The following is a 24,511-nucleotide window of genomic DNA, read 5'->3' as shown; positions in this document are numbered from 1 at the left end:
ACGGATTCGTCCACCAGCTGACAGTGACGGATGAATGGAGAGCCGTCTTATTGACTGGATGCCGGACGTTTCTGCTGCGAGGGGGACCGTCAGTGAGGCTTAGACTCCGGAGGAGCAGGGAATGCAATCTAGTCGTCTCAAGGGTGGATCCGAATGGGCTGCCGACCGCAATGATCCGGGTGATCCGAGCCAGAACCCCTCGCGGGAAACAGCAGTCCCATGTTGCTCCTGTTAGGCGAAACACTTCTGTTTCGTGTTCTTCTCACTCAGTGCACTCATTCTCTCCAGAAGCGATAGTTAAGAAGACTTATTGTCTGACAAGGACTGCCCCTATCATGCCAATGACAAGGCAGCGGCGGACCGGGGGGAGGGGGGTCGGGGAAGACATTCCATCCGCACCTTCCTGGGGAGAGCATTTTCGGTAATATATTGGCCGCTCTCCAAGAAAAAATTAGATACATAATCGCCCAAGACAATCGATCTCAATTTCGATCGCACTTCCGCTCAGAGGGCTTTCGCCTTCGATGATGATCATTATCACGAGATGGCTGCAACCTGCTGCGTAATTCCGTCGACCAACGTCCTCGTGGACGTGGCGTCTGACCCCGGGGACCTTTCACGAAAATTGGGACTCGCCAGAGATAAATCGCCTCAGCCTGACCCTATGATCTCTCACTCACAATCAGCCAGCCGAAATTCGTGTCAGGCTGATATATGTTTTTCAGGAGCATGGGATTTCTCAGGACTATATCCATGCGCATAAGGGCTGAGGTTTGCGAGGATTGCCTGTCGTTTCGCGTCGCCGACAATCGCCCGAGACGGCGCGATTATCGAGCGGCTCCAGGCGCGAGAGTTTGCCCGATGGGGCTCTCATGATTCCATTGACTATCCAAAGCGAATGCCACGAGCCCATAGGGGTTCGGCCTCTGAATATTCGAGGCTGAGCCCTTTCCCTCTAAGTTCTGAATGTGCTACCGCTCATCACTGAAGGTCGATAGGAACTCCATGAAGAGGGGAAGAACTGCAGGCTTTCCTTTCAGACCGTCCTCAGGCACGGCGTCCAAACCCGCTGAGACTTCAACTTCACTAAAGGCGACTCCTCATAAGGAGAATCTCCATCCGAATAGTACCGAATACTTTATAGGAAATAGTACCGAGGAACTCCCAACTCATTTGGGAGAAGCTCTCTTGCTACTTCGGCTTCTGTAGTGTAATGCAATGTCCTCGATTCGACCCCGTTCCTTATCTTGACGATGGGCTCGGGAGGTAGGTGTGTTCGTTGGACGTCCGGTAGGTAGCTATCCTTATTGGAACCGCCCACCAAATCATCACCTTACCGAGCAGCGCAGGCTTACTGGTCGGCTTTTTCCTAGTGGATTCCCTTTGTTCTTGCCGCTGATTCCAATTTGGACCTTTTCTGTCTTCCCCCGCATTTGCTCTTTTGCCCTAGCGCACCTTCTCTCCAGACGCCTCGAAACCTCCCTCTGCGGGGAGATTGGGGTTCGTGGTTCTTTGCTGGAAATTGGGGGCTATTCCTCGCTGTCAAAACCTGCGGCTCCCCCGCTCCATTGCACGGTCTTCTATCATACGGTGTCTATCTATAGTAAACATTCTTACTCATGTCAGCTCGTTGGCCCCATGCTGTCGCTCCGTGCCTAAGCGATGGCCAACGATAGGATCTTATGATATACCCAACAATAATGTGTTGTGTGAAGAAGGAGAAATCCGATCGAAGCTTCAGAAAATAACCTATCGCGGTCCGAGGGGGGACGGGGGCACTACGACGTGCCCTTGCAAGAGCTCGAGTTGATTGGGCTGCGACAGAATGTTCCCTTGTTCAGTCGCGTCGAAATAAGTCGGCTTTTCAGCTGGCTTGTCACGCAATGTTTTTGGAGGGAACAGTGATTGCTCGCGATCGCCGGCACTACCCCGTGGAAAGACTTGGTTCGATTGTTCGTTCTAGTTGTCGTCGTCCGACAACGACGAATACGATGTTGGCGCTGAGTCGTCCTATTGTTGAGCGTACTACATTAGCGCGCGGAATAGTCGAACTGAGGGCCTTGCTACGCAGACGTGCTCGCTGGAGTTCATCAGGAGCCTTGTCCCAGAGATCCGCGCTCGATTCGAACGACATGTACGACGACGCGTGGGCTCCCTGAGACTTTTCCTCAGGATGCTGCGTCCCGCTTCGCCGGTTGCCTCGCAAAAAATGAGAACGGCGCGTCGGCTGGCCCACGGAATTTTCCAGGGGACAGGTCATACTATCGGGCCGCTCATTCTCAGCTCTCGAATTTTCGAAAGCCTTTCAGCAACTATTCCAACATGGACGATAATGCTCGCCGTAGGGGCAAAATTCTCTTATCTCCTCCCTTCTATGGCTTAGTCGTCCGCTACAGTCGGTTTCTCTTATGGCTGAAAGGTCATGCGGGTGTCGAAATCCGGGACGACGACTTCTCATTAGAGAACACCTGGTCTCTCTCGCAGTCGGTCGACCCCCGCTCGACTTTTCCCCGGCTGGCTGGAAGGTCGTTCTGTCGACCGAACGAACGACCGACCGACCAGCTGACTGGCTCGCTAGCGGTCTCCGCTCTGCGAGCTTCCATCTCCAAAGCCCATCGTTTTTTATCTCGATGTCTCCTTTCTATTTCCACAATCTCCTCCTCCTCTGTTCTGCGACGTGTTCGTTTCGTTTGTGAAGGAGGACGTCGAAAGCAAAAGTCGGCACGAATCGAATTCTCGCATCATGTTCGGTGTGACCGAGAGAGAGAGTCGGCCGCCGAGCATTCATGAAAGCGCACCAGGGATTTCAAACGAGTGGATATATCGAGGGAGCTGATTGTGCGCTGACGTCTGCACTTCCTGCTCCGTGACTGTCTGTTCCCTCCTTCATTCCTCCTCTCGGCTCGCTTGCTCAGTCTCCGTCGCCGCCGAGGGCCCGCCATCAGCTTCTATGTCGATAAGCGAATCCTTCATATGTATGTATGTACGTATGTTCGGCCTTGTTGCCCAACTCCCGACCGACCGTCGCGCTGACTGGCTTGCAACTGCTTAGCTCGCTAGCTCGCTGACGAGCTTTACTTGCGATTGACTTTTTGGACCCCGGAACGAGCCAGAACATCTGCTGACTTCGACATTTCGCCAGCATAAGATGTCATTTCCGAAGCGCGAGACTCTGTAGCTCGTGATGCTGGCGACGGGCTCCACTCGTTGCATGCCAGCTGAGGCGGTCATGTTCGAGAGGAACGACACGGCCCGGACTGTCGACGAAGGCGACAGTCGCAATGTAAATCAAAAATGTTACAGCCTCGGCCCGACGTCACGTGATCCTGCGAGCAGTCTCTCGAGCTACATAAATATTTTGGGGAATATTCATTTTTCAAACATGGCGGACTCTTTTTATGAGAACTGCGGCATATTTTCAGGGCGTCCTCGTGAGCGTAAAGATGCACTCTCGGACTTGCTACAAGCCGAATACCTCCGACCTGCCTTTCGAGCACGTGACAGAAACTTCCGGGCTTCCCTACCGCTTGGAAATTCCGAGAATTAGCTCTCGCACTGTAAAACAAAGTTTTTCATGACGACGAATGAAGGTACGGCTTGCTCTCTGTAGTAAGCTCCGTTCGAGGCTCTGAATCCAGAGTTGTCTCGAATCAGCGTCATTCATTGGCAGTGGTTACGGCTTTTTCTATTTACGGCTCTGTATCTCAACTCAGCTTGAAGGAAGCTGCAAAATAGGTCATTAAAGCGAGACACCCAGCCAGACTGGCGGGTAAACGCTTCACGGCTGCGGAGTTGGGCAGGCCATGTCGGGTATGGACGGGCGAAGCCAAAGCAGCCCGTGACAGAGTCAGCTCAAGGTGTACCTTGAGGTGACCTTGAACGACCTTTGAGCGGCACCTGTACTATCATATGACTTACGCATCAACGTGTCTTTCTGTGCAGGCAATGGTTCTCGGGACGTGAGAGCGAATCCAGGGCAAAAATAACCGCCGTCGGGGAACTCGATCGTTCGAGAGGACTCACTCGAAAGAATTCGAGTTTCGCTCGCTTGCAGTCGATGATGGCTTCGATGCCGCGAGGAGCTGGTCCGGTCGCGAAATCACTCACAAGATGTGAGGGAAAGTAGAGCGTCGGCAGCCGCTCCGCAGCGAGCTGCACTTCTCTCGACTTAGTTAGCCGGACATAAAAAGTTTACTTGGAAACGTAGGGAAGTCGAACGTGTTTCGGCAAGAACCAGAGGAGCCACCCATACGGGCACTACCGGAGGTCTCCGGGGAGAAATTTTCCAACAGTGCCAGAGCGCCCGGACTTTGTCATTGCTGCTACCGCGCCATTCAAGATAAGGATAGATCCATGTGCGGATCCAATGCGTCGGGCGTCCCAAAGCTCTCCGTGGCCTCGCCGCGTCGTCTTCGGCGGTCATAATTTCGGGCTCATTATGGCCTGATAAGTTCTCCCTCGAATAGCGGTACGGCTCGACTCTCCGACATCACGGAACAAATTTTTCGCCTGAGACCGGTGCATGTACATGAAGAAGACAGTCAGAGGCAGTCAGCGTACACCGTGGGAAGGGTGAGGCGGTGGGGAGCACCTAATAGGGTGGGATGGGATATCGAACAAAGGAGAGAAAGGAAGACTCCGGCGATCGAGGCACGTACTGAGCTCGCGGGTAGGCTCACGGATGGGATTCCGAAGAGGAGAGACGAAAGCTCGCCTCTGCTTTTTGCCGTTGCTCGCCGCTACCGCTGTTACTTAAGCTGGATGTTTCTTGCTTGCTCGGATCGACCGACCATTCCTTCGTTCGTTCGTTCGTTTGCTCATCCATTCGCTTCTCGGACCGTTTTTCTTCCGCCTGTTCAATGATATTATGTTTCTCCCATTCGGAGATTGGAGGAAGCGAGCGCGAGGGGAAGAGCTTGTCAGAATTCGACAGAACACAAGCAACAATGGCAGCGACCGAATTGGTCGGTCGTTCTCCCGAGGATCCATGCGTCAAGCTACGGCTCCCCAGGGCCTCCTGAACAGAAAAACAACAACAACGAAAGCAATAGAGCGATCTGAGAGCGAACAATCCGATAGTTGTGACGGTGATAATGATACGCGTACCTAGACCCGTCGCTCCTGCATCCGTAGCTGCAAACCACTTCGAACAGTGGACCGCCGCCACCACCGTCGCTCGACTACCCGCTGACCACAGCACGATAAGCAATGAGGCCAACTCCATCGGCTACCGCGTCGGCGGCCCGAGGCCACGACCAAGCTGCCAAGATGAAGAGAACTAATAGTCTCCATGCGGCGATCCTTGTACCCCAGCTCCGACTGTTGTATTCCTTCCTCCAAACCTTCCGGTCAGGCGCGAACCGAGATACCGAGGATCACTATCTGCGAACCTCCATCCTGCTCGACGATCCGACGCGGGAAATATCTCGCAGCGCTCGGCATCGTCCCGCGATTCGTGAGTTCGGATTCCAGCCCGCTCCAGTATTCTCACAAACGTCGAAGAGCTGCCTCCCGATCGTTTTCGCCCTCGACCCAAGTCCAGATCCGAGGCCGGAGGTCGAAACGTCCTTCCAGCGCACTGTCTCTCATCATACGCTCCCATATGTCGGAGCGAGGGTAAGACCTCCGGACAGTCCGTATAGCGCGAGGCGTCTCCATGCGTATGTAGGGAGCTGTTACTCTCTCCGAGCGCTTCTATTAGTGAAATGTGGCTCCGTACGCATCGTCTCTTAATTATTCGTCCATTCTGCGCAATGCATCGCGTTCGTTATGCTAATACTCAGAATGACACATCTCTGTGTGTTTTCTGCCTCTCCCTGTCATATGTACAGTCCCCCCAGCCAGCCGGCAAGTCTGATGGCCGGTGGGTCGGACGCTCGGTCTTTCTGTCTGTCAGTCTGTCAGACTGTCTCTCTGTCCGTCCGTCTGTCTGTCGGATGGACGAGTGGCTCGTGGCTTAGTTAATAAATCTTTTTGTCTTCAACTCAAGCGTCCGCAAAGTAGCTCAGCCGCCGTACTTATTCCGCTTTCCCGTCTGAGACTCCCGAGTGTCGCTCTCTTGTTCCTGGAAGGAGTCGCGGCGACGCCAGCCACAGCCCTACGAACCGACGCAACGAAGATCGCCGCCCACGCGTTGCCGCTTCGTGCTTCGGACCGTAGAGGCCGCGCGTTAAATAACGAGTAAATGCAGCAGAGGGTTCCCGACTCGCTCGATTCGAAACGAGTGACAAAACTGCCCGAGGGAACCGAAACCCATCGAGCGCAGGGAATGTGCGGCCGAAACATCACTCCGATCCCGATCCTATCGTAATTTCCTCGTAAAGATTCCACCCACCCTGACAAATTTCCTCTGCGGAAATGATTCATTCTGAGAATTTTCCTTCAGCCTATTAGGTCTCACAGATTTTATTCTGACGGTGAAAGGACTTTTATGGCGTTTCCCTCGCAAAAACCATCGGATCCACCCGCTCTTTGACCATCTTCTTTCGGACTTCGTTCCGTTTGGGAGAGAGCGCGATCTTCGCAGGGTCGACACAGTTCTCGACGGAAGGCAAGTAAATAAATAAACCGCGAGGAGACCGTCCCAGATTACGTCAACAAAGTCGGCGCCGCCCTCCCGGTATTGCCTCCAATTTCGCAGCCGTTCATCGGTGCTCCCCCGGCTTTGCGGAGAGCTGTCGCAATCGACATTTCAGTTTCCGGGATTTATGAGAATGGAAGCCGCGCGGGAATCTATCCGTGTCCTCCATCCGAAACTTGAATTGTGAACTTAGGGTTCGGAACTGAGACTGACAGAGTGACCGCGACAATGAGCATTCCCCGATGTTGCCCGCGTCCGTTTGGTCATCATTTTGCGAGGTTCCTGACCGTATCAGAGAATGCGGAGGGAAGCTTCCTTCCCTCGTAGTAGCTGATGGTACGTGCAAGCCCAGGCGGTACCAGCTCCAGTCGACGGTCTGGGATCAGCGCAAGGCTCCTAATTAGGATAGCTGAGGGCCTACGGAAAGCCTAAACGGTCCCGTGCCTTCGCTGTCGAGTTAATCCCACTGGAAACGAACCACCACCATCGGCAGCTGAGCTAGGGAAACGGTCTCTCCTGGAATTCCCTTTCCTCTCCAGCACTGCCGTGATCCCTTCCGCGCCCCAGAGCTCCCCCCCGCAAGTTCTTTCACCGAAAGATGAAGCCGATGGATAGGCGGAATACCTGTCAATTTGCAGGAAAACCAACCGGAACTCGCCCTGTATCGCCGTCGCGTCGCCCAGGTTCAGTCTCCCCTCCGCTATCTGGACGGACTTCGCTTCCCCGCTCTCTCCCTCCCCTCCGCTGAGGCTCCAGCTCTGACCTGTAATGAGTTTCTATGTCCATGGAAAGGGAGGGGGCGGCACATTCCCACACCGTATCCCCCAGTCTTTGGATCGTAGACTCAGAGAACTAGAACGTTTTCTGACTGGTCCGGAACAGCTGTGTTCACTTCCTCGGTGCCGGATAAGTAGCCTCATCTCTTGCGAATGGTAATGAACCCTCTCTGGTTCGATGCCGGAACTTACGGAAAACGGTATGCTCGCAGATCCGGGGAAGTGCTTGGCAGTTCAGGGAGATAGAGGGCGGGGGGCCGGGGCACCCAATACTCTCAGTCAGTCGGATTTTTCCCCCCAACGACTCGGATCGGGAAGGGATTCGCAACTCAACTCGTAGAGCGAGCTTCAGTTGGTTCGATTGGATTTGGTCTTCTTTAGACGGAGCCCTTCGAGGCAGGGATTTCTTTCAGCCTGAGTCCGCCGCCCCGACCGCCAATCCGCCTGCCCGCGCGCATTGTCGCCGAGGACGACGGGAGGGCCCAAGACAATTATGATTTGAGTTCGTCATGCGGAAATCTTCTGACGAGGGGTTACCGCCAGCAGTGTCGTCGTCGGTTGAAGAAGAGCGGGAGGAAGTCGGGCGTCTGAGTGCTCAAGCGGTCACCGCAACCGGCAGCGACGGAATAGCAGCTAGCAGTGGAACTCATTGCCCCCAACGTCTGCTCCGCTGGCTCGAGTGCGTGAGTTGAAGCAACAGAAGCTTTTAAACTTTGTCTCAGTCAGTCCCCTCAGGCTGAGAGACAATGGAGAATGATTCACTCCACTCTAGAAGACCGTCAGCCCCATGTGTGTCATCTCTCGGAGGAGGACTCTCAGCAAGCGAGACCATCCCGCGAGGGAACGAATTCCTATCTCGGGTGGTGGCCATGTCAAAACATTGAATATGGACGTTGAGCATCTCGGAAGGAATCAGGGCGGTTCACGGGGCTCTTGGGACGGTGAGGTTTGAAATGGATTCGACGTTCCGGATCATTTCTGGAAGGAACGACAGCACCGAACGAGCGTCCGGACCGAAGAAATGTCCTCGCTGGATCTATTCTTCATCTGTCGACTGATATCTGGGTTTCCTCTGGGCGAACCCCCCGCCCGGCTGAAACCTCGACAGATTCATCCTTTTTGATCGACGCACTCCTTGCGATATCTATCTTTCAGCACTCACTTCCTTGATGGCCCTTCCCGGCTTCACTCTTCCGCTGCAGGAGCATGACTTCAGTTTCGAGAATCCTCTTACGACTTCCTCCGGAATGGTCACCCTAGCGACGCGCGGACTTCTCCGAATTCCGTGAAAAGATGAAGGAGAGGACGTCCAGTAGCCTATTCGTCGTTCGGTCATAAACATAAAATATACGTCCCTCTGAATACGTAGACGTTCCGGAGGAGTGTCGGAGAGAATCAACGGAGGGAGGGCGCTCATGACGTCTGATGAATTCTGACTCCGGAGCGAGGCTCAAGCGACTACTCGAGAATCATAGCATTCCGGAGTGGCGCGCTCCGCCATTCGCGAACGCATAATCCTCGACAGAGGTCGACGGGAGGCTCTCCGGCTACCCGGGTAGGATTTCGGAAATCGGATCGCTCAAACGTCATTTTGTCGACCGAGGAAAATTCTCCACCTGGACTCGTCAGGTCTATGACGCTGGCGGTGTCGCGGGGAAATCAAAAACCGACAAAACGACGGACACGTCTCTCCTGAGCATCTGTTCGTGAAGCTCTTTGGAAGGGCGCACAGCTGTCCGGACGTCTGAAGGCATAACCTGTTTTTCGCTTCCGGGCGGGAAGCGACAAAAAAGTTGGTTCGCTCTCGTAGGGCCGAGCTTCGCCTAGGCACACGAGCGTGTAGCTTGACGAGGGCTCGCTGCGGTCAAAAGCAATCTAGGAGTGCTCTCAAGCATGCCTGGGGAACAAGGCAGCTGCTGCGGTTTCCCGAGTTCAGGTGAGGCGAACTCCCTCCGTGGATGCAGATGAACTTCCATCTTGAATCAAGCCCGCACCGACGGAGAGTATTTCATGCGACGCGGAGTCGCATCCGTAGCTTCATGGAGGATATCTGAATCCTCGCAGAAGTCGTTTAAAAAAACGCTGTGCGATGCTTTGACCGAGTTAGCGTACTCGACTCGGTCGCTTGGTCAGTCTGTTTCCGGCGGTGGGAGTGACACGAATTTACTGGAATTCCCCGCCCCTCCGATCTCGCTATATTCGAGCTGCGTTTGGCGACGACGTAATTCGTGATTCCGATGAGGCCTTCTGGGGACCTTCCAACCGTTTTGCTCGTCGCAAGAAAAATTCGAATAATTGCTCTATTCGCCTCGTCGGTACGAACGCTCCGGACGCAGGCGTTTCTACGGCTCCGATGGAGTCGCTGTATCCCGTGGTCGAATTCCTGGTCCATTCTACAGCCGTTCGAGCCTTCCGATGACTAATGGGATAGCCGACTACGGTTCCTTGACCGGGAGATGATGATTGAGCAATGTTTCATTCGCCCTCACATTCGACAGAACATTTAGGAACGAACCCGAAGGAATTCGGGCTCTGTGTGGGCCGAAATGTGTGTCGACGGGACTCAGATAGAGCAGAAAGAGGGGGGACAGGCTCCCGAGAGCAATCGAAAATTAAACCGAGTCAAATAAAGTGAATCGAGCTCGTTTCCATCGGTGACCGCTGCGTGATCTTCTTCGCTCCTGACGATCGACAACTTGTTCGACTGAGCGCGCCACAATCATCAGGGACTCCTAAGGATTCAACACCATCGGCCCTCACTTATGCTCGCGACAGCTGTGGCGGCATACCTGTAGTGCTACCTGCATTAAGGGAACGGTGCGTGTGCGCTCCTCTTATGACCCGTGTGATGCCGCCTAGACGACAAACTGTCTGCTGCCCATCATCAGCTAATTGATCCGTTGTTCCTCGTGGCGTCCCTGTCGAGGTTCCATAAAAACGTCGCGCTCTAGAAGACTCAAAACCCTAATTTTTCAACTCTTGCGAAGCGTAGACCTTGAGCAGTCGGTCCTCGGAGGACTTACCGGAGTTTCGAAGCGCGACGAACGAGTGTATTTCAGACGGAGGTCATGAGCGCGATCGAAGTTCGCCGATTCTTCCCGACCTCGCTACCAGTCCGACATCACTAAGCATTTCGGGGATATGTTTTGACCGTAGCGTGCACTGCATGTGCAACAGCCGCGAAAACAAGGATGTCGACAACCACGCTCAGGAAAGGCCAGGAGCGAGGAGTCCGAGCCTCCCGCGGAATGGACAACGAGCACGACGTCGGGCAGGCGGGCGAATTGTGCACCGGATGGTCGGCCGAGTGACTGCTACCTTATTCAGGAGGCTAATTCGTGGTCCTGTAATTAATAACCTGAGCCGCCGGACCCACATTTTATAGCGAAGAACAACGAGGAGCGACCGGCAGCCGAGCCCGGTGCATAAGAAGCCCACATGGATAACTCAGGCTACTAGGTACATAGGTACCTAGGCCGAGCGAGAACCCTGCGCACGGCGCTCTACGGGACCATGCCGTTTACGATCAGTCTCGTTCCGTCTGTCGATCGATCCGACCTTACCCTGACCCCGAAACAGCCGGAACCGAACCTCATTTCTTCAGTAGTTCCTTCTCGTCCGGTTGAACCTGCCGAGAAGTCGGCCGCTCGTTCTGCTCCGTAATTTGGGCCGCAGCGCTATTCTCGATCAAAACTTGACCGTCTCCGCGCAGATCGAGCCCGGGACGAGATCTCGCGACGTCACGCTGCCGTACCTACGACGCCACGCAGCAATGGAACAGCAGAAGAAGCGAAAGCTAAAAACGTCCATCAATCACCTGTAGGAGGCGACGGAGTGTGCGAGCCTCACCAAAAAACCAAATGAAAAAGAGTAGAGACTATTCTTCCGACAGAGCGGAGTCGTTTAATGAAGTCGGTGTTTTTCTGCAGCTGCTGCTGGTGCCGGCTTCTGCTACTCGTGCGAAATGTCAATCATTCACATTCGCGTCGGCTCTTTCTGCTGTCTGTGCCTACTTTTTCTCAATGCTCTATTTGCTCTGCCCTCCTGTCCCCGCCCGAACAACGCTCCTTGCAGTCTCCCTCCCATGCGTTCGGAAACAGTATCGTTCGTTCTCACATTTCGTTCTTCCCCTCCTCTCGCTTCTCTCTCGGCTGCGGGCGACGCCACCGTTGTGGCTCGAAGCGCTTCTCTCGAGTCCCAATTTGATCTTGAGAGGTATGTTCTCCTTATTCCCGTCGCTCCTGGACCTCTATGCTCCTTCGTTGCTCCCCGATTCGTAGAGGAGGTGGGCTCCTGGCGAAAGTCTGAGACAGCACCGTCGACGACGTCATCGAGTCGCGAAACGGTGAACAACGTAAGCTTCGACGATGGAGACGTCCTCCTCCGACTTCTTTGCACTTGGCTGTATTGAGATCCTCTTTGCGTTGCCACCGATGATCTTCGAGAGCGAGGAATTGCGAGAATTTCGAGATTATTCTCCGTTCAGTGAGCGTGACTCAAGCTCATTACCGATCCCCCCCCCGGCCCCAAGCCGCCGATCCCTCGCCATAGGTATTCCTCCCTCCGAATACTTCGAGAAGGTAGAGGAGAAATCTCCTAGTGCTCTGGCAATAGGGTAGTTACGAGGAACCGGAGCCCGTTCGTCTCACCGAAAGTTCCCAACAGGATTCCGATACCGAAAAGAGGATCCCGGGGACCCGAGATCCGAACGAAGACAGTCGGCTCCGAAAGGAACCATGAGGCAACTGGACGCTGAGTGTGACGCAAGCGCACTGCTGCTGCTGCGGGGCGGCGTAAAGGACGACCACGACATGAACACCCGGATCGCAGAGTGCAAAAAAATTAAGAAAACCCGAACCACTCTGCTGAGTGAGAGCAACTCGCGGCTGCTCGCTCCTGCGCTAGTCCCCCGCTCGCGCCGGCGACGACGACGCAGACCTAAACTGCAATCGTAGCGTCGTGGCGGCTCCCTGTTCGGTTGTCGTTGTTCGTTGTGTTGTCGTTCACTGCATAGCAAGTAGAATGAGCGACATGGGGAGGGAGAGAGTGAGCGAACGAGCAAGCAAGGCTGCGCTGACGACGGAACTGCATCGCGATTTTCATACGAGGAACAGCTGTTGGCATCTCGTCTCCTGCCGCCCGTCTCGATGCTGCCGCTGGCTGCTGTCGCTGCGTTCGGTCGTTGCTTGCTCCGTCTATTGCTCTCTCTATTGCGTTCGTCTCTCTGTATAGTGACCCTCTCTTGAATACTCTCGGCATCCTGTCTGCTCCCGGATATCCTACCGATATATTGAAGGATCCGACAAGGCAGACGGTGAGCAAGAAGGATACTCGTCGCAATGACGGCGGGAGGGAGCATCAAAGGAACGAACACGATCCCGCGAGTCCTGTTCGTTTACTTCTGCCGACCACTGCGTTGGATTGTTCGAGCTCCTTGACGAGCGAGGAACCGCCGCGGCGTGGAGGGAAGAGATGGAAAGCAACAGCGTGGAAATGATCTCCGGGTTGCGAACCGCAGTCCGTCGCCATCATAACCCCGAACGACAGACAAGCTCACGTCGTCGTCTCGCAAGTTCCAGGGCTACACATTTGCTTTCGCCATCTGCAAGCTCCGCTATGGCGGACATTCGCTCTGGGCTCTTCCCCGTTCTTTCGTTCCGGCTTCCCGATTCCCTCGCTGTCGAAGAAGCTTCACAAGACTTTTGTTGTTACAGGGCGAGCCCACGCTGTTCCCCTCCAGTTTTTCCTCTTTCTCGCGAGACCTAGAATTGTTTCCCCAAAAGTCTTGCCGCGAGAGCTCTGCCGGAAATCTCGCGACTCCTTCCCCTGGGAAGGATTTCTATCGAGGGGCCACTCCGAGGTTCGTCCGATGATGCGTGCATCTTCGAAGAGTTAGGTTTCTGATCGACCCCGACGTCGCGGGCGAGCGGAGGCGCGGCCGCCGATCGCGTGGTAGCGAGCGCGTGTCTGTTCGTTCTTAATATGCACGACGGTTTTCCGTCATCCGCGATCGCTCGCTAACAGTGCTATGATGTGAGGGTAGGCACTTAGTATCCCATCGAGCTGAAGTTTTTGATTCGGGAACTCCAGCTAAGACTAGGGAAATTTTGAAGGCTCCCCGTGGAGGGGACCAAGGCTGCGTCGGCTGCCTGGAAGAGCACCACAGCTGATTGTGATACATGATATTCTGCGAAGAGCGGCCCCGAGCTCCGCAAGCAATCGCTGTGCGCATCGGAGTACCTGGACAGAGCGCGAAGGCTCGATGTCCTCAGTTGCGTCCCGGAGGTGAGTTCGGCGCGAAGAACAATGATGTCAAACTCCCGGCGAAATCACAAGAGAATCGATATATTACGTCATGCGAAAGAGGGCATTCCTGACCCTTATCTCCGAGATCTATCTGGTCCCTGGACGCTGACGAAGGAAGCGGGGATCCAAACCAGATCGATCGCAGGATGGAGAAAGCGTATTAAAACGTTTTATACTTACGCGACGTGTTTTCCGCGCCAGATGCTGAGTCGCCGGATGCATCTGGTATCGAGCGGAAGAAGCCCGGGAAGGGACCGAGCGAGCGGCAGTGAAAATGATGGAGCAAGAGAAATCGGTCTGTACGCAAGGGTTGCAGCCCGCGGTTTCGTAAGGTAGCGTTCCGGGTCAGAGCAAGATTGCCTGGAGGCCGCCAGGAGCGGGCTCCCGGACCAAGATCCCCCCAGCTCTCGAGAAGGCGAATGGAGAGAAGAAGAAGAAGTAGGGGGTCCAACGCAACAACTTTCAAGGTCGAGCCTTCTATCGGGGCATATCATGTCGTCGCAATGAACAGCCGAGCCCGGCGCTCTCCATGTTCTGAGGAATGTTGAGCCATGTGTGTTCCGATTTCAAGACATCTGGGCCGACTCTTTTAGAGGAGCATGCTCTGTCGGTGGCTTGTCACGAGCTTAGTGAGCTCGTCGCTTGATCACTCGTCCGCCTACGGAGCATCTTGACCAGGTTAGCCATGTGGCAGCTATTTTAGCAAGACACGCTAATCGAGCGCTACTCGTCGTAGCTGGACGTGAAAACTGCGGTTCATGTCCCGGCTACTTGTCTACGATTAGAACCACCGAATACCGCCTCTGCCATGAGTTTTGCAAGTCCTACTGGCATATCGATGGGTCCCGTGTTTCCATCAGCGTCGGTACGGTCATCCCAAACGACAAGGATGACATCCGGATACGTTTCCTCTGATCTACCCGTTCACGCCATCACCGGTGGAGGCAAGACGAAAAAACGAGGACGCTCCATCCGCACCGATTTACTTGGCCCTGCCACATCCACTCCGGTCGCTCGTCCCTTCCTTCACACCCATTACTCTGAAGCGCAGTGCTGCTAGCTCAGCCGAAAACTTGTCGTAACAACCCCCTCTCCCTTCCGCGAAAGCTTCCACAGCGATCGCTCCTCTCGCGGTCCCTTTTGTTCCTCCGACTGCATCCCTCCGCTGGCCATCTCACGAACGCACAATCGCGGGGGGATTACCCGGCAAATCCCACGGACAATCAAAGCTTGTCCGTAAAAGTCGGCAAGCTTCACACAAGTCCGCTCGGGACAGCGGTGCATAATCCAACGGTCACATCGCTCTCTCGCTCGTCTCCATCCACGTGAATTTTGAACTGAATCCCGCTTCGGAATTCCCACAGCGTTCGATCTCCTCGTTCGAACGAACTTCAAAACGCCATATGAGGATGAAATGTACTTTGCCTATCGATCCGAAAGCCTCTTTCGAAACTGTGCTTTTTGCCCGACTGATGACCGATCGCGGATATCCGCCCAATGACGATATTGGGTTTGGACGTGGGTGCGCTTCGAGTCGTCTTACCTTTATAGTGGTCCTGAGCGTGCTCCTGAACAGGACCATTAGACCCTGCTCCCGATCCTGTTGAGGGCCTCATCATTTCCATGAGTTGTTGTTCGAGAGGGTAACGCAGATTATCGAGGGGGCTGCAGCCGTTGCCGCTGCTTCCACTCAGACCCAACGAATGACGATCCTGGAAAGATAGGGAAATGTTGTGAGCTATGGAAATTCCCGTGCGACGCGGGGAAAATAGCTTTGAGGAGAAGCAAGAGTCGGGATGAATTTCCCAGCATTGTTGACAAGTATTTCGTCAGGGTGCCGGGAGGGACAAAAGTATCCTGACCGCATGAAGAATTAGCCGATCCTTTTTTTTCCATTTAGAAAAATTTATTCGCATTAGCCGATCTTGATTTCCATCTATTAGGGTACATCTGCTCCTCGGACTTTCTTACACAAGTAGTTGGGAAGCACCTCAGAGACGGCAGGAAGTATTCTCTTCATCGAAGATCCCCGCAAGGAGTTCCGCTGGGATGCTTGAGCTTTCAACCCCTGTTTGCTCTTATCCTCACGTTCATTTCGTCATTCGCTTTGCGTCTCGCATACCCTTCGCCATCGCGCAGCCAAACAAGGAAACTTTCCCTGACTTCTAGCGCTGGATCAGCTTTTGCTCCTCTCGAGCGAGCCTCGTTTGCGAGAGCGACGACGAGCGTTGGTGGGTACCATAACGGTACGCACTGAATGAACTTCTCGATTGAGTCGACAACCAAATCCCCCTCATCTCGCTCGTCGTTCACTACAACTTTTTCAGCCGTTTGCCTCGATTGAAATATTTTCCTCGCCATCCTGCGCGGAGTGATTCCCCCCATTAGGAGGAAATCCGCCCCACTCCGATTTGACGGCGGAAGCTTGTTTCGGGGAGAGCGGAGTGACTTTTCAAGTGAAGAGAAAACGAAGCGACGGAGACAAAGGAACCCAATGCTCCCCGGAGGAGCTCCCTCCTCTCGAAGATGAGGGAGTGATGTTGGGAGACTGAGTGGCCGAGTCGGCCGACTCCGAATGTGAGGATTCGAACCCCGCCATCACGACCTACCGATCCACCGCTCAGAGGGCTGTGAGTGACTCGGAACTCGAAAGGGTTGTAGGCACTCTGGTCGCACACAATACTGACGAGCTCATGATTTGTTCGCGTCTCTCCAAGTTTCAGGTAAGCGAAGTGCTCCTGGGGGGGCTTCTGTTCGTCAAAAGGAAACTTCTGTTCGACGTGGAGTGAGAAACCAGAAATCCCCTTGAGTGTTTCCGTTGAGGAACCACTCCAGCGTCTTCGACGTTTCCCCGAGCGAAAAAATGTCCGCTGCCGGAAAATCTCAGCCGGCGCTACGGTCGTCCGCCCGTCGAACGGACGATTGGCGCCAGCAGCCGTCTTCGACTGCTGGACGAATCGAACATTCAGAAAAGGGAAAGAAAAAAAGTAAATTTGAGCGAATTTGCATTTTATTCGCCGATGTCACATCGAGTGCTAGCCTCTTGCTCGTTTCTTTTCGACGACGCAGCAACAGCTGGTTCGCTTCCGCGGGCACCGCCGCGCCGCCTTCCCCCGTCGTCGTAGCGGGCTCCCTCAGAAGGAGCGACCGCAAACGTCATTTCTTTTTCCAGGACCACTGGAACACCATCATCGCAAGGACAGCGCCGCCGCTGATGCCCACGGTTGGTCCTGAAATTCAGTGGCCTTAGACCACCAGAACCGAGCCCTCCCGCCGCCCGTAGCTCCTCGGAACATTTCCTTCTTAACGCGCACTGCTGAACCCTCTCAGGTGGGTCAGACAATTTCTCAGGGCAACGAATCAGGCGGACCGAGGAACAGATGAGACAATTCGCAAAACGCTGAGCCCGAGCGACTTATTCCAAGGTCCTATGACGGATCGATTATTATGGGAATGAGTGGAGAAGCAGGCTCTTAAGAAAGCTGCGTTTCCGCTCGAAGTGTTTCCTTCGATTCAGTTCTCAGACCACCGCCGAAGCTACTCCTCGATCAGCGCTTGCTCGGCTCGCCCCGAAGTCGATGTCTGTCCATTAGCCGCTGTTGCGACGGCGACGACCGTTGGAAGAATGCGGCTTCGGAACACACTTCGTTCATGTCGCTCCCGGCCGCTTCTTGCCCGCTCCCTCTCACTGCAGGGCTTTCTTTTTCCGGCATGTTCCCACGTCGCACGCTAGTGGTTGCCGGTAAATTGACGCGGAGTCCCAGCTCCGTCCAGCGAACAACGCGGCCGCTCCGAAAAACATTCGAGATTGTACGGCCATCGCCATTCGAGAATCATCGTTTCCGCGTGTCGGAGCGACCGGCCCGACGTCCGATGTTATTATTATTATGGTCGTCGCTGCTTTCCCCGGCTGATGCTCGCTCGGAAAGTGAAAGATTTCAAGCATGATCGGATCCTCTCGGATTACGCTCGATGCCAGAGGCGGAACAGACTAATTCCTTAGGTCTTAAACGCGAGCACTGCTCGGGACGGCCGCGATTCGGGGGAGCTTTTTATTTGATTCTCGCAATGGAAATATTTACGCTCAGCGTCCGAGGAATTATCACTAGACGGCCACGGAAAATTCGCAATCTGCATTCATACGTCCTCGAAGAAGGATGCTCCGTGATACTCGCTCCGGAGCCGAGGGAACGTCGCCGCAACGAGGAAGCCTCGCCACTCCGCAAGTTTCGTAAGCTCGAGCTTAGTTCAAAGATTTGCGAAGCGCCGCGGAGCTCCCTGAGCTACGCCGCAGTGACCGACACGAGCAGACGCGTACCGCGTGAAACTCCGAGACAAGAAGTTTCTCGGGAATGATAAAGGAGCATTTGACACTCCGTTCTTCGGCGGCTGGACGAACTCACTGACTGACTTACTGACGCAGCTTCAAGCGCAAATGAATATAATCAGGACGGCAATTCATCAGGACCTCAGCCTTGATGAACTCGCCGGCTGGCTAGTTGGTTGGCTTGCGGGCGGACCGTTACGTCGGTCGGTCCCATCGTGCGGATCCGCATGCTCGTCTTTTAGTCACCGCGTTCCTCGCTCCGTTCCCCCTTTATCTGCCGGTTAGCCCACTCTGAGCAGAAACGGGATCCCGCTCCCCCGCCTCCCTCAGCCGGAGCCTCGGTGGACTTTGATGGAGGGAGAAACTCATTCAGTCGGTTTTCCTGTCGGTCCATCCCAGGTTCCGATCCCCCCGATCTCAGATGACGAAGCTCCCTCCGTTCAAACTGACATATCTCTCAACGTGTTTCGGTGAGCTGCTGTTCCGTACGCAAGCCGGGATCTCTCCAGATTCATGGAAACCCCCGAGACCAGATTCCCGTTATCGGTTGACGTACCCAATTCATTCGAATCCTTGCTGAGATAAGATAGCAGGATTCATAGGAGAAGTGGGGCTACGAGTAAGTCTCTGAAAACGGTTCGCTGCCGTCCTGGACGCCGCCATAAAGCTCATGGAAAATGAGTCGTCACGGAACGAAACGCGGGGCGCAGCATGACTCTCACCGCTAACTGCCGGAATCTCAATGGCTGAGGACAATGACCCTTCGTTCAGAAACGCCCAGAAGAAGAATCTCGTTTCGTATTCGAGGGAGCGAGCAAGTCTATCCGAGCAGCCAAACGCCGAGCTACGCTCATCTCACGAACGTATAACGACGCGGAGCGCGCGCGCGTGAAAAAGAAAAATTCCGCTCGCCAGATCTGAGTTGGAACCGTCGGCGGGAGAGCATGAAGACGCAGCGGAGGCAAGAACAGCGTCTCGGATTCATGACTGCCATCTCCCCGAGATTAGACTTGTGCTCAGTCAGTCACTCTTTCTTTACTCACTCGACTTCCCCTCCCGGCTCTGCTCATCCTTTCTTGTTAGTTCCTGTGCGTTCCTTCCCGCGTCATTTCGGCGAATGCCATTGTAGAGCTCCGCCATCGCGGTTGATCGCGCGGCCGACGATGGGCTGCAAGGTCGCCGCTCCCGAGCATATCCGAGACCTTTCCCCGCAGGTCTTTCATTCGATCGCTCTTCGTGGGCATGTCCGATCATCGAACGCCGGGCCGTCCGTCGTGGCTGACATATGCTCAATAGAAGCTCTGGTGAGAGCTGTGATCTTTATCATTCCCGCCCCCCCCCTTTCCACTTCCCCCTTCTCCGTTCCGTTTCTCAGTCGGAGAATCGCGTTCAAAATTCCTCCGAACTTCAATCATAATCGGCAGCTTGTATCCACATCACGGCAAGCAGAAAGCGACCGGTCCGTGGCTCCCGCGTCCCTTCCCCGCCGAGTTCCCGCTCTTCAACGGACGTGGTGCCCTGCCTCCCATTCTCAGCACATCACTAGTGTTCCTTCCCTCCGGGCAATAATTCCGTCGACGGGCTTAATAAGCGCAAAAAGCTGGCTCCTCCGTCCGCTTCCGCACCAGCGAAACTCGTTTCCACCGTGGGGCGGGGGGAGTTTAACGAAGGCAAAGGCAGGTGCAGGGAACACGAAGTCAGGAGCTCCTACGAGATGCTGGCTCCTTTTCTGAAACGTTCTCTGTCGGCAGACCGCTTGGCGGTGTTTGAAGCTGGCCAGGTTCCCCCAGGCTCGATATGTTTCGAGCAGAGCGTGATTGTGCGGCTGAAATTTCAACAATTTGTTTCCACCGAGTTTTCCCAACTTTCAGCGAGAGGAAGCCATTGTTGGTGAATACAATCTAAGTTCAAGAAATGGAATGCCGGGAAAATACGAGTTCGGAATGCGTGTTTGGAAGCGGTGCTATTCTCGGATGTCTCTGGTTTTTTCTCGTACCCGACCCGTGAACGGCTGAATCGAACGTTTATCAGCAGATTCTCTGATCATACGGGACCATCAATATTCGGACCACTGGCTGGCAGCACGTTTTTACGTTTCCCCGATATGCAGTTTCTCTCAGGCAAGACTAGTGCCTTATGGATTTGTCCGCAGAGGCATTCAGAATCGATAGGAATACTTGGAGGTCTTATAGAGAAATCGGGATTAGACGATGTTTCGTGGAGTGGAGCATCGAACTCTCGCCAAGAATATCGAAGCGATGAGGTGGAGTGTAGAAACCCGAGGATCTCGGTCGGCTCCCTTCTGGAATCGTCCATCCGACCAGGTCTCCTTGTTCATGAGGATACTTAAGCGAGTGAGTCGTGTAGACCGAGGCTCGTAAAATGAAACCTCCTGGGGCCGACATCTTCAGCGATACTTCGAAGAAAGTAAGCAGGTAGGTGATCTGGTGCAGAAAGGCAGAGTTTGCTATCGGCCCCTCCTGCAGCGCAGTGCCGCGAGATTTGTTGCTCTGAGCCGACAGACCTACGTCACCTCTCCAGTCTTGAGGTGGTGTTCACTCTCTCGCAATGACTTGTGAAGCTTTAGTTCGCTCTGAGTCTGCTGTGTGTACAATTACCGCGTCGAAAGTCTAGACAAGTTGCAAGTTTGCACAGCTGCCAAACGAACCAAGCGACGAGCGAACGGCGACGCAACCAACTTCCTCCTCGTTGTCTGTTGTTCCAACACTTGACGACTCGGTAGAAAGCAAATACGGCAAGGCGGATGATTCTCAAACTTTTCGCTTGTTCTCCGCCTTCGCTGCTCCGAACCTCCGCGAGTAAGTTGCACCTTTTTTGGTGACGTGTCGTGAGCCTCTATCGGAGTTCAACTTCCAGGGGTGGGAATCATCGACTCATCTTCATCGTTCCTTCATCCCAACGTGATTCATCCGCGGCATTTGTCCATTTTTCGTCTCCTCGCCCTCCCGTCGAGAATTCAGCTTTTCTGCAGTCTCTTAGACCCCGGCGACGACTGTTGCTCCGGAAGCTTCCTGTGCTTCCTACCTCACATATATATATATGCGGCTGTGAGGTCGTCCAGCTCTCTGACCAATGGGCCGTGCGAACGGGCGAATAGCCGGCGCCTTGGAAGACAGGCAACCACCGGTCAAAAATGGAGCAGGAACTCTCTCGAAGAATCTCTTCTCATTGCTGATTTTTTCCTCACTTCTCTTGGTGGGTTTTATCCGCCGACTTCCCCCTTCCTTCTGAGAAATGATTTAATCATGCTGAAAAATAACCCCGTCTCTCTCCACTTCCGCACCCTGACTTTCTCCCACAAATATCCTTTAGGCGGACACTTCTCTCCCTTTGATCTCCTCCTCGACGCATACACGTTCTGCCACCCTGCATCGGAGCAGCTGCTTTCATTTCAATTCTTCTCGCACGCTCCCCTCGCTGTGTGTTCCCTTCCGATTCCCGAACCACCGCTCATCCTTATCCATCCTCTTGTTCCTTCGCTGCTCGTCGTCGTTCCCGCACTTTCAAGCTCTATCCATTCCAACGGTGCCGTTGATCCTCCCCCTTACGCATTCTGTATCCTTCGCGCCCTTCATCTTTGAACTCAACGGCTGGTAAATGGCCTACTCGCGGTAGCGCGACGATCGTCGCGGAGCTCCACTCTCGCCCAAGGAACCAGTGGCGGAGGGCGGAGGGAAAACCTCTGAGGTGCGTTTTCCCGTTTGCTGCCTAACCGTGAAGTCCCGGTATGAACCTGTTGCCGAAGCATTGCCGTCCATCATCGGCACACTATCATTTGAGACAGCACGTTGCAGATAAGGACGTCGCTATTCCTACCTGCTCTCGTTTTCCCGCTCGTTACTCCTTCGCCCGCTCAGTGTTTCTCTATCGAGCCCCTCGCTCGGTAGACGGAGTTATTCCACCGCGGTGCTCCGCGACTTACCTACCATGGCTCCCCGGGCGAGGTATTGCGTCGCATAGATTACGCCAGGTCTCGTTTGCCGTCTTTTTGGGCGGAGCGCAGCATCACTCATTTGGCTATAGCCACGTATATACCACACCTCCACTTCGGAGAGTTGTTCATTCCTAATTAGAAAGTCAGGAAAAGAACCCATTTTCGCCTAACGCTCGGAGGAGTCTCAACCTTCCCACTCCCACGCTTTTCCTCTCTCAATTTCTTTCCCCTGCCCACGCCAATATTTTTTCTTGCCACTTTGGGCCTCGCGTTCCACCCGATATTTCTGATCAATTTTTCTCTGAATCTGACCCGAACTAGCGCCCCCACGTCACGCTCCTCTCGGATGTGCCCTCCGCTCTCGCCAGCCTGCTCGTCGTCTTTCTCCGCCTATCGGCCTCGATCGTGATCATCGTCGACGTCGCTCTTGGGCGACTCTGTCGCTAACCGTCCTCGCATCTTCAGCAGTTTGTATATGCTGATGATAACCATATAAGCGGCTGCCAATACAGGCCGAGCTTATTATTCTAATTAAGTCATTCCGGCTCGCCGAAGTTTGTCATAGAAACTAAAACGAATATTCATTCAGTCGGTCGGTCGATCGGGCGGCCGCCGGCCAGCGGGCCCAGGCTCGTTGACATCTAAGTGGAAGCGACTCACGAGTCAGTGAAAGGCGAGACTATCATATGCAAGCGAGCGTTCGACTAACCAAGCTCACAGAGCAAGCATCGGACGGATGAAGCCTGATGCTAGTAGGTGTTTCTCCTGTCATTAGGTTTTTAATGACTTTGCGACCGGGACGAGCGATCAAGCGATCCCTCCTTCTTCCCTCCACGGCCGTTATTGCGTCCCTCAGAACCTTCGGTCGGACGGCAAGTCGGTTAGACGGTCTGTTAGGGACTCCAACACATTGACACATGGGGGGTACTCGTCGCAGTCCTCCACCATAGGTGATTAAAATCGCTAGCCGGTGCAGGGCCGGGAACACATAGGGTCCGACTTCGATCTGAAGTCCAGGGAATAATGACTCAACCTAAATTACTTTGTCTATCCGATTCGCAGCCTCCGGCGCATTCTGCAATCGGCCGCCGAGCGACGTCCCCGTAGTGAGGAGAGCGAGAGACTGGAGTGGTCTTCGAGGAACCTGAGCATCCGACTGGGGTCCGTTGGAGAAACGGCCCGGACTCATTCGATCGAAAAACTTTCGATCTTTGATTTTCGGTGGGGTCGGCCGTGCCCGCAAGTCCGGGTTCGGAAAAAGATCACGAGCAAATCGGCGGATCCCGGATCGGGAGGACAAGCAAGCGTAGATGCAGCTCTGACTGCAAAATGGAAGCGGGAAAAGTCGACTTTTCCCACCGGGAAACGAGCACGCTATGAACGAGCGCACGACGCGCGAGAGGAGGAAGAGTGAGCAAGCGGCCGGATCATCATCATAATGACGAGAAATAAGAACAGGCCATTTTGACAGAGGTCAGATTACCAAAACCCTCTCTTCCGTGCTCTTTCCTAACCCCTCCCTCGCTCCCTTGTTCCTCCCCCTGCCGAACCTCTTTCACGTCCCTGGGAGTCGCGATGATGCCTCGCTGGCCGCTTTAGCCGGAGGAATAAGCATCGCTGACTATTCCATCGAGGTCCTTCATTTTAAGCGGGCTGCGCAAAGCCTTGCCGGCGGCGGCGACGGTGGCGGCTATTCTCGAGGAGGAGTCTCGACGCAACCGAGAGAACCGACGCAGCAGAAGAGAAAGGCATACGAGCCGAGCGAAACACGAGTAAGATGGATCGAGTAAGTTTTGAGACGGACGTCAACGAGCGCGCTAGCGAGCGAGCGAAAGGGAGACGGAAAAAAAGAGAAGAAGCTTGCGACGATTTCTCCACCCGCTCCTCTGCGAGTCTGCATTCAAGCAACGCCTCAAGTTCCCATGTGAAGCGCGGGAATGAACGTTTTTCCCTTGACGCCGCGTCGCAAGCAGCACCGGGAACCTGAGTGAAAGCAAAAGTCGAGAGAGAAAAAGTTTCTATTTTTGCGGCTTCTGATCGAGTGCTTGGGATTACGCTCCCTATCGTCCCGAAAAACGGGAAAATGGTGCGATCATATCTCTCCCGAAATTCCTGCGGATCACAACAATAGCTGTGGCATTGATTTCGCCGCCAATCGAGCTGCTGTTTTCCTGAGTCAGTCGATTCCATCGCTCTCTCGAATCGGAATCAGCTCCGCTTATTCGAGACGACGACAAGGAGATACCCACGCCGCGCCGTTCGACACTGGCCCGTCGTTTTCGTCAACCTCTGAGATCCAGACTGTCGAGGGAGCGGAGAGTATAAAGTTGTCGAACGTAAAAGGACGGGACGCGAGGCCGGATCTGTCGACTACGGCGATCCACGGCACGCCTCGTCCCGATTCACGAAAAACGGACTCTTCCCGTCGATCCGGCTCTTGACCTCCAATGTTCCGGACACTTTCGAACTACGACGACGATCCGCTCTAATAAGCGTTTTTTTTCAGTTTTTTCCCCACGACAGCATCGCGTCGTCGCTATACCTGACAAACCTCGAGACAGCCACCT

The 24,511-nt window shown here is 54.4% G+C and overlaps 1 protein-coding gene across 1 annotated transcript in view; it reads right to left on the bottom strand.

Moving 5' to 3' along the window:
• Positions 1-24,511, bottom strand: part of LOC100899333 (translational regulator orb2-like) — a 124,527-nt gene that overhangs the window by 57,601 nt on the left and 42,415 nt on the right. The window contains 1 exon segment of the mRNA XM_029111956.1: positions 15,206-15,400. Coding sequence (XP_028967789.1) covers positions 15,206-15,400 — 195 coding nt within the window.

The sequence above is a fragment of the Galendromus occidentalis genome, unplaced genomic scaffold, assembly GCF_000255335.2.
Source record: "Galendromus occidentalis unplaced genomic scaffold, Mocc_1.1 scf7180000077477, whole genome shotgun sequence".
Classification (NCBI taxonomy): domain Eukaryota; kingdom Metazoa; phylum Arthropoda; class Arachnida; order Mesostigmata; family Phytoseiidae; genus Galendromus; species Galendromus occidentalis.
Note: the sequence above shows the minus strand (reverse complement) of the source record. Positions and strands in the feature narration are given on the sequence as shown.